The following is a 12,911-nucleotide window of genomic DNA, read 5'->3' as shown; positions in this document are numbered from 1 at the left end:
GTTGGCAACAATACTACCTACTATTTAACCTGGCATTCTGAAGTCCCTAACGAAAAAACAATGTCCTAAATATTTATTTAAAGACATATGAAAACTATAGTATAAAATTATTAAAACATTTTTGGCAATCAAGCCGGAGTATCACTTTAACTCATAAAAGTGAAAACAAGTATATGCTCAAATATTTGGAGCTTAGCAGGATCTTAAAAAACACCCAACATTCTGAGATCCATTTACCTGTAGCAAAGCAGTTTTTTTTATTTATTTCACATCTTTTTTTTTAAATGGCAGTAATTCAAGGACTGAAACATCGTTCAGTAACCCCTTTAATAATTTGTAAATTATCAAATCCGTATAGTACAGCTATAGTTACCATCTCCAAATGAATATTAAATCATTTTGAGGTAGCAACCCTAGCTGTACTGTACAGATTTGATAATTTTTAAAAAACATATAATGAAAAAGTTTTAGTATTCAAAAAATATTGTTTTAAAACATCAAGTTACAAAAATTAAAACTGATAACAGTTTTTCACACTTCTTGCACGCGAATTCAATTGTTTAATGATAATTGATAATACAAGAACAGTTAGAACACTTTTCACATGCAACCCATTTGCTGTTTGTAGCTTCGTCCCAAAAGCTTTTGCAGGAAATACAAAGACAATTGATGTGGTAGGGATTACAGCAGGCGGCAGGAAGATACTCAGTAATTGGACTAGCAGATACCTTTGTTGTTCCGTTATATTTCTGAGACCGTTTTCGGGGTTTCTTAAGTTTTAAAAGAAAATTTAAAAAATTGTCTTCTTTTTTTATAAATTTTTGTTCTTTGAGAATTGCTGAGTCCAAGTTTTTTTATCTAATAACTTTTCTGGCTTCTTTTTCATCTAGTTTTATTTTTTTAGCAGCTTGTGTAATTTTGTCCTGAGCCATTGCAGATAGTTCAGTCATGTTATAACTTATTTTTCTTTTAATTATTGCTTCCTTTTCTTTACTACCGGAAAACCGGAAAGGTTTAATCTATCTCTAAGCACACTGAGCACTGATTTATTAATTTAAAAAGATGCTTGTTTAACGGCATTTTTGATGCTATCTAGTTCTTTGAGCAATACTTCGTTTGTTGAAAGTCTATTCAAAGAGGTTTTTGAATTTATGTATAATATTAGTCTTATCGAGTGAAAACTGTGAATTGGTAGACTTTCCAGAAAAACAATTTTCAATTTTGTCATTTGTTACATCTTGAAAAAAAGCGCCGATTGCAGTTTTATTTGGAATTATTTTTGAATTTGTTTGGATTTCGGGAAACGCTTTTTTTTTTAAATTATGCAGAAATTTTGAAATTATGCCAAAAGCAATGTTTTTTGAAATATCTTACAAAGTATTGCTATATTTTTTTACTTTTTTTTCAGATAAATAATTACCATTAAATTCTACATCGAACAGTTTGCAACTAAATTTGCCTTTTTTTTAGGTTGTTGTTTTTATATTGTTGGTTTTCCAGGGTTTTAAAAAGTGTTTTACTTGCAATTAAAAAATTTCATGGTATCGATATATACTTTATTAATATTTTTTCATATTTTGATTACCCTTGTCTTTCAATTTATTAATCAGTTTTTCTTTTAAAAATCTCATAAAAATAAATGATGTAACAATAAGTGAACTAAAGCTGATCGGAATTAGGGAATGTTCGGAATTTTGGGACTGTTCGGAATAAGGGAAATCTACGGTGTATGTACCAATTTGTAAGTTTTTGTTTTATATATAACGTTATTTTTATATTTACGCTATATTTCAATACGTATATACGATTTATGCCATAATGTTTTGCTTAAAGATTTTTTCTTTTTTTGTAAACTTTATAAATTCTTTTCAAATTATTTAATTTTATTTTTTTCAAAATTTTTAGTTTCACTCTTTTGTATAATATTATAACTTGTAAAACTATATTTTTCTCCATTTTACGAAGGGACATGATGATAAGGCTTTTTGTCTTATCACCAAGCCCTTTCTTATTGCCCCAGTCAGATTGTAATTATATATGTTTATTAGATCTTAAGGATAACATTGTAACATGTGTGCATAATGACAAAATAAAACAAACTAACTTATTAACTAAAAAATGAGTAGGATATTTGTGCGAAACTTCACTTAAGCATAAACGTGAATTGTAGAACTTGATGCATATTAAGTTTATAAACACTTAAGGCACTAAGTTTCCTTAAAAGAGGTTCGCAATGAAAAGTTCTGTAAGCACCAAATACGATTCTGCGTGTGTGTTCTTACTATAACTTTTTTTATTTCAACATGATTCGAACTATATAATATTCGAACTGTACATACAATATTGCAGTTGGAGATAAAACTGCGAATAAATGAAAACTATATTTTTCTCATGGGTGCATTGTTGAGAAATGGTTTAATTTATATAATATGGAAACATTTCTTGAGATTTTATTTTCAATATACTTCATATTTGGTTTCCATGACAAATTTTCATCAGTATTACTCCTAAATTTTCAACAGTATTACTTCTAAAAAATTATTGATTAGGATATTGGGTAATTTTAGTAGAATATTATTATCTTTACTGTGTTTGCAGAATAAAAAAAGTTTAGCTTTATCTACATTTAATGAAAGTCTGTTAATTGTGAACCACTCGTTTATTTTGAATAGTTCTTTATAAAGAGAACTTTTATGTCTTTATTGGAATGAAAAAGATTGAAGTTGTTTGCAAACAATATTTGCAACCAATACAATATTTGCAACAATGTTTGCAAACATTTAAAATATTTAATGCTAAGTATAAATCATTTAAATACAATAAAAACAATAATGGACCTAAGATTGAACTTTTGGGCACAACTCATGTAATGCATTTTTGTTTTTCATTTTTTTCATAATATTTCATTTTTTTCATAAATAATAAATAGTCACCTGTTCGCCAGTTAATCTTTTATACAAAGTAAGTTTTTATTTTTTACTTCATAGAGTTCTAGTTTTTTTATAAGTATCTTATGGTTAACTGTGTAAAAAGTTTTGATAGATTAATTAAAACTTCTAAAGTAAAGTAGCCTTTATTGAATGCATCTAATACATGATTAATCTAGAGATGCCATAAATAGTGATTTTGCCGAATACCGAATATTCGATAACACAGAGAATTTCACGGTTGACAGTTTCCAGCCTGCATTAAAAAAAAGATTACCGTATCACGCTACGGTTAAATACGCATGTTTGTTTTATTTACGTGTTTGGGCATGTTTTTTGTTAATTATTTGTTACATCAAACTTTTTTCCTTATAGGTTGTATTTCTCACAACCCGTTACGTAAGATATAAAAAAAAGTGTAATTCTATAGGGAAAGCTTTAAAATGTTTGGTGGCAATTGCGTTGTTTGCGATTTATATTAGTTGTTAATTTATTTAAAATATAAGTTGTCATTAGAATTTTTAAATAAATAAATTGAATTTACTGAATTCAGTTCATTTATTTACATATTCGATAAATTATTTTAAATTACAGACCTCAAATATTGTCATTTAAAACCGCATAAATAAATTCACAATTATTTATCCTTTTGAAAAATATTATTATCAAAAAGTCAATTTAGTGAACGAAAAGCCAATTTAGCAACTTTTATTACTTATTGTAGTTTTGCATGCGAAAAACTACAATAAGTAACAAAAGTTGTGTTAATTTAAATCTTTGTTTGCAATAAGCTTTTAAAATGGCATCTTTTAATAAAAAATTACCTATTTGAAAATATTGTGAAATTTGCATGGAAAACAATAAGCTAGCAGTTTGTTTGCTTGTAAAAACAAGATCTCGCATGGTGGAGAAGGAAGGTGAGCTAATAAGTAAAACTATTACAATTATATTATAACTATTTAAATATGTTTTAGTAAAACAAATTATTTACGCTAGTAATATTTATATTCTTCGTTCTTTTGCACAGTAGGTACTTTAACTACTCTAAGTTTAAGTACTCTTTTTTGTTTCCAGCAACAACTTCTCTAAAAACCACCTTCAAAACAAGCATTCTAAGCAGCACGCTAAGTTAACTGAATATCCACCGGCCATAGGGATCAAAATTGAGGGTTCTCTCACTTATACCGACTCTAACATACCAGCTGTAACAGGTACGTTAAAAAAGAAACAGTTAACTCTAAAAAGACAGCTAAAAAAAATTGTTTTGGAATATTAATGATTCGAATGAAATATCATTGCTTAATTGGAGAAATAATTGCCTTAGACAACGAACTTTTATCTTTTGTTAAACGAGTTGGCTTCAACAAGCTTATCGAAAAGGCACTACCGCAATACAAAATACCTTGTCGTTCTTATATGACTGAAAAAAATTATCTTTGATATATTTAATAGCAATCTCCAGGTTTTATTTTTGAACATGTTGTTTAAAGCGATGAAGCTGTTTTCTGGTTCACATACTGGTACCAACATCGCAAAAGAACTCATTGCAGAACTACTAATGCAGAAAGATGGAACATTTCACATAGCAAAATCCATTTTCTTGTTCATGACAGTGGAACCAATATGATAAAATGTACGAGATTCACAATATGACTCTGTCAAATGTTTTATTCAATAACTACAACTGACTGTCAATGTATTGATTAATTCTCAAATAGAAACAACTCAGAGGAAAGCTGCTGTAAGACAAATTGTCACCCATTTTAACCACTTTAGTATAGCACAAGAAAAACTAAAATGCATTCGTCAAGAGCTTAAACTAAAAGACACCAAATAATACAACACGCAAGCACACGCTTAAATTCAACATACTATTTATTGAAGCGGTTATTAGAGCAAAAGCGAGCTGTCTTGTTGTTCATAACTGATCACGATTCTTTAAACAATTTAACACCTGCTTAATGGGACAATGTTCCAAATCTCTCAAATCGTTCAAACAAATTACAAAAATAACCAGCTCGGGTATTTCTGGGGTAATTCCACATGTTGTCACAATATTAAAATATTTGGGAAAGAAAGAGATAGTTTAGAGAACACCGAATTTATCAACGATTAGATCTTTGCTTCAATCTGAACTTGATGTGCGGTTCAACTTTAAAAACAAAAAATATCTGATTGCAAAAAGTTTGCCAAAAATTTTGTTTTTGTTAACCATAATTACCACTGATAGATTTCAAGTATTAAACTTGTTTTAAATAAAATAAATTTTGTGAATAATAGAATCTTATATATATAATATTTTTAATTATTGACTAACTGTTTATTGTATTATTTATAGTAATATATAGTAGTATTAATCTATTTCTAATGCGATTTTTTTCATATTTCAGTATTCGGTTTTCGGCAGCATAGTTTGCAGTTTTGGCCGGATGCCGAATAGTATAAAATGTTGCCAAATACACCGAATACCAATTAGTTGTCGAATATTCGTGGCATCTATAGATTAATTAGTTCGACTACAGCATGATTAGTTGAATTATTTATTCTAATATCAAATGGTTTATTGTACAGCATATTGTTTAATATTCAACAGTCATTAAGTCTGTTTTACAGAATACGTTCCAATAATTTTGAGAAGCAAGATAAGACGTAGATAGGTCTGTATTTTGAAACTTTTTTATTCTCCAGATTTGAAAATTGGAGTGGTTGTCATAACTTTAAGTTTTAATGAAAGGTAAAAAATATGATATAACGACGGTTCAATAATATCGAAAACTGACATCACGCTGATCTTGTCAATGCCTGCGTTTTTATTAATTTTTACACTATTAAAAGCATTCTTTTTCTCAGTTAGATTTAAATTAAATTAATTAGATTTATATGTCATACTGTTTATAGAATTGCTTTAAGAATACTTTATACGCAGGATTGACTTCATGGGATTGTCGAATAAGATTTCAATCAATATTTTTTGATAAAAGAGCTCGAAATTACATAAAGGAGTTTTTAACAATCTGTTGCGTTAAGATTGTAGAGTTTGAGGAAGATTTATTTAGAGTTATGATATCAGTAATTAAAAATATTGAAAAGTGATCTGTTAAATCAGTTTTTATTATACTCATTCCCAAACGGCAGTTTAGAAAATTGTTAGTAACTATATTATTAAGTAGTAATGATGAGGTCTTAGTTCTTCTCGTTGACTTATTTACTGTTAGTATTAGATTATATTGAATAAGTGATCTAAAAAATATTGAACATTTTTATTTAAAGCACAATTAAGCAAATTTAAGTTAAAATCACCAGCTAAATAAACATTTTCCCATGTTTTACTAATTTTGGTTAAAAACTGCTCAGATAAGTTTGAGATTTTCTTAAACCATGTCCATGAATAGAATTTAATAAAATATTTGTAAGAGACCATGTAGCACCAATGCAATTTTGTGACCATGGTAACAGCAATATCAAGATAATGGCAGAAGAAGTAGTTTTCAAGCAAAGAAATAATTTTGAGCTACTGTGAAGAGGTAAAATCTTGAGTAGCTAGTACTGCTTAATAGTTAATAAATACAAAAAAAAAGACGAATTTTTTAACTAACTTTTTTGAATTATAAATGCATAGATAATTTATATATGTAACTTAAAACTTATGTAAATAAAATAGCCTTAATTTAGAATTGTCAAAAATAATTATTTAAATTAAAGTTACTTATCAGACTTAATAACAACATATGATAAAATCTTATTGATAACACTTAAAAACAATTTTGATTATTGAGCTATTTTTTGATTATTCAGATTTGATTTAAAAACAATTTGATTGCTCATTAAAGGCATTTATTACTGCTCATTAAATACCTCTCACTCCTTCAAAACATTTTCTCACTTGAAAGCCTATTGCACTTAAAAAAAAATTCTTATCTAGATTCATTTCTTTTAGCGGCTTTGCAACTCAAGTTTTAACCAAAACCGTTTCAAAACAACCATAATCTGTTGTTAAAAAACGCATGCTAAACATTTCAAAGTGGTAAGATTTATAGGATATCGTTTGTTTAATTGGTATGTAAAACATTAAAAGTACAATGAAAGTATTAAGGAATTTTATATTTTAAAGATATTATCGTGATCTTGTTTTGGAAATTACCAACAAGGTTTTAATTTTTTTATTTTCTAGAGAATAAATTAAATGTATCGCAATTTTATTTTGCTTTCCCGGAGCCAATTTAACCATTGTTTATTGGTGTTTATTCTGAAAATAATAGTTAATTGTAATATTTCCATTTACAAGCTTCTTAACCTTTTTTGAGCATATTATGCGACTTGTTTATACTTAAAAAAAAATTGAGATTTCCAAGCTTTTGAAAATTCAAACTATGCTTTAAATTGCAAAGCGATATTTTTGTTATAGAATGAAAATTGTACGAGTAGCAATAAAACAATTTAATAAAAATTGTTGGCATTTTCTTAAGTAGCTCATACTTTGAAAATAGTGGCAAAATAATGTAATCGAATTATAAATGTAACCAAAGTAACAATGTTATCGAAATAACACAAGTTTTAACGACTAAGAGCATTTAAACAAATTTAAACAAAGATAAAATAATTAATTAAAATATATTAAATACGTCAAATAAAAAGTCTTTTAAAAAATAATATATAACGAAATAAAACTTTTTGTCATATAGCAATTGAGATCAGGGAAAACTAAATTCGTTTTTTAATGGCACGGCAAACAATAAACAAAACTCAGTTAAAACCATGCCAAAATTCTTTTCCTTAAATCAAAAACATAATTTTTGCGCTAGATAAGAAAGTATTTCTTTGCTTGGCACAAAATTTGGTATAGCAGATAAGAAAATAAGTTTTCTTAACTGCTTTACCGAATTTTGTGGAAAAAAGTTTTTCAAGTCTAATAGATGCGTTTTAAAGCAAAACGCCTTTTTTATTTAACTAAGTAGGTAGGTATGGAGATATAACCAGATTAATAATGTATATAACTATAAAAACTATATAAACACTTGGGAGATATAAAGATAACGTTGGGAAGACATAAAGATAACTATTAGGGAGATATGAAGAAGACAATGCTAATTTATTAGGAATGGAAAACTAACAAGTTTACATAATATCAAACATATATATGCAAAAAAAAACAAAAAATTTGATAACAGTTTACTTTTCTCTTCTATTTGTAAAGCTCTAATACTTTTATTTATTGTTTATAGAATTGTCTTTTCGTGTGTGTGGGCAATCCCTGCTCAAGACATGTTTGGAGACATAGATCTTTATTTGAGTAACATTCCGTATAGCCGTCTTTCGTTAAGTTGTTTGATATACAAATATCAAAATCTGTCGAGCATCCATATGAGCATTTCCAATCAGACAGTTTTAGAGAAAAAATGCTCGATGAGACAACGCATAAAGCAAATACTATAACTGTAATTTTGTGAAGTTGCATTCTAACAGTTTTTTCAACTCCACAATTTTTGAAATTTTTTTATTCTTTTTTACGATTTAAATAGGTTTTATAACTTTTGATGAAATAAATATTAATAATTTTAATAAACAACAGATTTTTACAATTTTTTGTTTTCAAAAAGTGTTGCTAATTTAAATATAAATAAATTTGTTAAACGAATCGTTTGCTTATCAATTTCAACTACAATTTTATTTGAAAGTTCTGTTTCGTTTAAAATAGAATTGTTTAAACTAAATAAATATACTAATAAACAAGTAATTGATTACGGCATGAGAAACAAAACAACGGCGCAAGAAATAAAAAGCACATATAAAAACAAAGAAACATGATATGAGAGAATAGTTGAAATCAGCTTTGCTGCAGTTATGACGTATTTTTTGTACGTTATCGCGTACAAAGAAAAACGCGTAGTAATTAAATATATAATTAACAGGTGTTTTCTTAGTTTTTTTTTTACTTTTCGTAATACCAATCAAAATTTTATTTGTTATCATTATTTTGAGCAGTTACTTATGATATTTCGCCTCGTTGTCTATTTAATTAATTAGAAAAAACAAATATAAGCAACACCTGTCGTTTAAAACAAATCACTATTATGATTCGTTGATTAACAACAAATCACAATCCGCAAAAAAACACAATTGCAATTTACAAAATAAACAATTAATAAAAAATCAAAGTATTTTGTTTTTAAAAAGCCTATTTTTTTATTTTAAAATATTTTAAACGAGTTAACTTTTTACTTTAATGTTCAAACCTAACTTTATACATTAAAATCCTTAAAATCTATCCGGCAAATATTTAACTTTTTTTGATAAATTTAAAATTGAAGTCAGGTCAGCTTCATTTTTTTTTAAGTTCCTTTTTTCTTTGTAGTTGTAAAGGTGCTCCAAAAAGTCCCTACGGTCTTTTCTCAGAGCACCGTGAAAGAGCATTTTACTTGGGCTCTCACGAATCCTTCCGAACCAACGTTACTTATCTGGTTAGTACCGGCATTGAACCTGACAACCAAAACTGTAAAAGCATTTCTCAAAAACAATTTCTTATTTTTTGTGTATTTATTTATAGTTTACACCTTACAGAGAAACCAGTTTTTGTGTCTTTATTTGTCTAGCATAGGCAACCATGACGGGGTTATAGCGTTTGGAGGAATTGGGAATAAAACTTTTTTAGTTAATTATAAAGACTTTTTATATAATAAAACTATAAAAACAAAAATATATATGTTTTAAGTCATATAAAAAAATAATTATTATAAATATACCGCAGTTCTTTAACTTTTAAGTAATAAAAAATAATAAGATTTTTATCTAAAATAATAAAAATTATAAACTATAAGTTAAAAATAATAAAAAGATATTTCTTAAGTCTTGAAAAACAAAAAAGAAATTTATTGTTTTTCGAGACTTAATATCCCCAATAGAGTTTATTTATCAGCAAAATTAAACTAAAACGCACTGCAGAAATAATTTTACATACATACATACATACATACATACATACATACATACATACATACATACATACATACATACATACATACATACATACATACATACATACATACATACATACATACATACATACATACATACATACATACATACATACATACATACATACATACATACATACATACATACATACATACATACATACATACATACATACATACATACATACATACATACATACATACATACATACATACATACATACATACATACATACATACATACATACATACATACATACATACATATATACATGGTTACCAAATAATAGCCGCAAGTTTTCAACTATGTACATAAATATACAGCCGTCAGTAAATACTTATACTATTTTGAAATTATTAAATAATTTCCTTTGCATCAAGCAACACAAGTTTAATTTTGGATCAATAGACCAACCCTTATACAATAATAAATTTAAAAAAAAATACTATGAGATACTAAAACATTGTAGAATTACAAAATTTATATACTATAATAATATTAAAGCTGTTTGCTAAAAATGTAATAAACAAGATATAGGCATATCCGTTGATAGTTGTTTAAAATTTTTTTTTGGCGACTTTTTTTATTATTATTAACTTCATCATTAATTCTTCTAATCGCTAATTGTAGTTTATTATAAAGGTTTCAGAAGCTTAGCTTTTAGTCTGGTTTATTTGATCGACACCTTTTATGCTAAAAAAACCAAAATGTAGCAATCAGTCAAATAAAGATTATTTTACAAACATATTAGCTTATCAGGTCTTCAACAGTTCTTTTTTAGGTCTGATGACTCATCACCCTTTTTTAAATACCCCAGGATGTCTTTATTTAATAAATTGAATTATATTTTTAATACTGAATGATAATTTATTAAACCGTATAAATTTTAGTCAGCAGAAAAAGTCAGCATTAAATGGAAAAGATATTAAATTGCAGCCATTATTAAATCACAAAACAAAGTTTTTACATTGTAATTTTATTTTTTTACTTTAAGACCATTTTTAAATAATGACTGAGAACGAAGACTAACTTATATTATGTGTTAGATTTATTCTTATCTACGTTAAAGGACAAGTAACGGGTGATGCAGAAGTTATCGGACAAATCCTAATTTCATTATTTGAGCATAATAATTAGTTTTTGGGGTTTATCTTTGATTTTATCACAAAAACTGATTATTATTTGAGTATAATAATCAGTTTTTGTGGTAAAATGAGGTTAAATGCAGCTAAACGAGAATCTTTTCGAAAGCGACTAAAAATGTTTTTTGTAAATAAACCTAATATAAAAAAAAAAAAAATCGTAAATCATTTTGAAAAGGAAGGATTTGCTCGAAGTACAATATATGATAACCTAAAAAGACTTGAAACTGTTCAATTGTTTTCTGATAGAAAGCACCCTGGTTGTCCGACATCCTGGACTAGAGAAAAGAAAGCAGAATTAACGAGACTTGTCAACAATAGAAAAGGGGTCAGTCAGAGAAAAATAGGTATTAAATTCGGTGTAAATCAATCGACAATTGGTCGTCAGTTAAAAAATGAATATTAAATATAGAAAACGTGAAAAGACTCCAAAATACACTATAGAACAACAAATAAAGGCAAAGAAAAGAAGCAGGAAACTAGTTAACCAACTCTATAACACAAAATCGCTTCTAGTCATTGATGACGAAAAATATTTTTGTTATGCAGGAGACAACTTGGCTGGAAATTCTGGCTACTACACAAACAACAAAAATACATGCCCAGAAAGTGTTCGTTTTATAGGAAAAGAGAAATTTCCAAAAAAATTATTAATGTGGACAGCCATATCTGACCGTGGTATGTCCGAGCCATTGTTTCGCACTTCCAAGGCCGTAGCAATCAATTCATCAATCTATATTAATGAATGTTTAAAAAAACGACTTCTTCCATTTATTCCCAAGTATCATGGAGACTTTAACTATTTATTTTGGCCAGATTTAGCAAGTTCTCATTATTCTAAAGATTCTCTAAATTGGATGGACCAATATGTCTATTACGTTGATAAAGAATCCAATCCCCCAAATGTGCCTCAAGCACGACCAATTGAAAATTTTTGGGGACATTTGGCACAGAAGGTTTTCGAGGGAGATTGGCAAGTTTCAACAGAGCAAGTTTTGATTGATTGCATTAAACTAAAACTACAAGAAATTGATTTAAACTTTTTACAGTCGCATATGAAAGGCGTCAGAGCAAAGTTGAGATCAATTGCAGATGGTGGTGTTTTTTCATATAAAAAATAATATATTTTTATTAAAAGATAAATGCTTTATTTAAAAAAAATATAATAGCAGTTTGTTTTTTTATTTATAAATAAGTTATTGGCGTTTTTATTTTGTCCGATAACTTCCGCATCACCCGTTACAAAGTTTATCACGCACGTTGACTGTTTTGTTTATTTCATCAACCTAAAATGGTTGATATGATTAAACAATAGCCCTTTTGAGGTAGTTTTTGTAATATTTTAAAGTTAAAAATACTTTAAACAGTCAAAAAGTGATAATTTTTTAAACATAATAAAATTATTATTTTAGCATACATTATAAAAATTGTTTTAGTAATGTGTTCTAAAGTGCATTGGCGTTGTTCAAATCGTTTACATGTATCTAATCACATCAATCACATCTAATCACATCAATCAGAAATATCTGGTAATATGTATTAAAATAATTATCGGTATAAAATGATCTTTTTGTAGAAGTCGTTTTAGGTGGTCCTTATAAAAAAAACTTTAGGTGGTCCTTCTAAAAAAAACTTTAGGTGGTCCTTCTAAAAAAAGCGGTTGATTTTAATACCAAGCTTTCAATAACATGAATCCAATGAAAATCATTTTATAGTAAAATAAAATAAAATTAATTAACGTAAATAATATAAAATTTGGTGTTAGATCATATGGATATTAAGAGAATAACTAAAAATAAAATAGCACCTCTTTTAATGTTAACCAAAAAAAAAAAAATCTAAATAATGCGAAATAAAATAAAAATTATCA

General features: G+C 27.1%; 1 protein-coding gene across 1 annotated transcript; it reads left to right on the top strand.

Annotated features, from left to right (window-relative positions):
• The first annotated feature begins 11,436 nt into the window (after positions 1–11,436).
• On the top strand, positions 11,437–12,162 carry LOC136088304 (uncharacterized). Its single transcript, XM_065811995.1, has one exon. It carries the CDS (start codon positions 11,437–11,439, stop codon positions 12,160–12,162), a length of 726 nt encoding a protein of 241 aa, XP_065668067.1.
• The last annotated feature ends 749 nt before the right edge of the window (positions 12,163–12,911 follow it).

The sequence above is a fragment of the Hydra vulgaris genome, chromosome 12, assembly GCF_038396675.1.
Source record: "Hydra vulgaris chromosome 12, alternate assembly HydraT2T_AEP".
Lineage (NCBI taxonomy): Eukaryota > Metazoa > Cnidaria > Hydrozoa > Anthoathecata > Hydridae > Hydra > Hydra vulgaris.
The sequence above is the reverse complement of the archived record's forward strand: the minus strand, read 5'-3'. Positions and strand labels throughout refer to the sequence as shown.

Bases quoted from the DNA above. Each gene is read 5' to 3' on its own strand.
- LOC136088304 (XM_065811995.1), top strand. From the start codon at position 11,437: ATGAATATTAAATATAGAAAACGTGAAAAGACTCCAAAATACACTATA.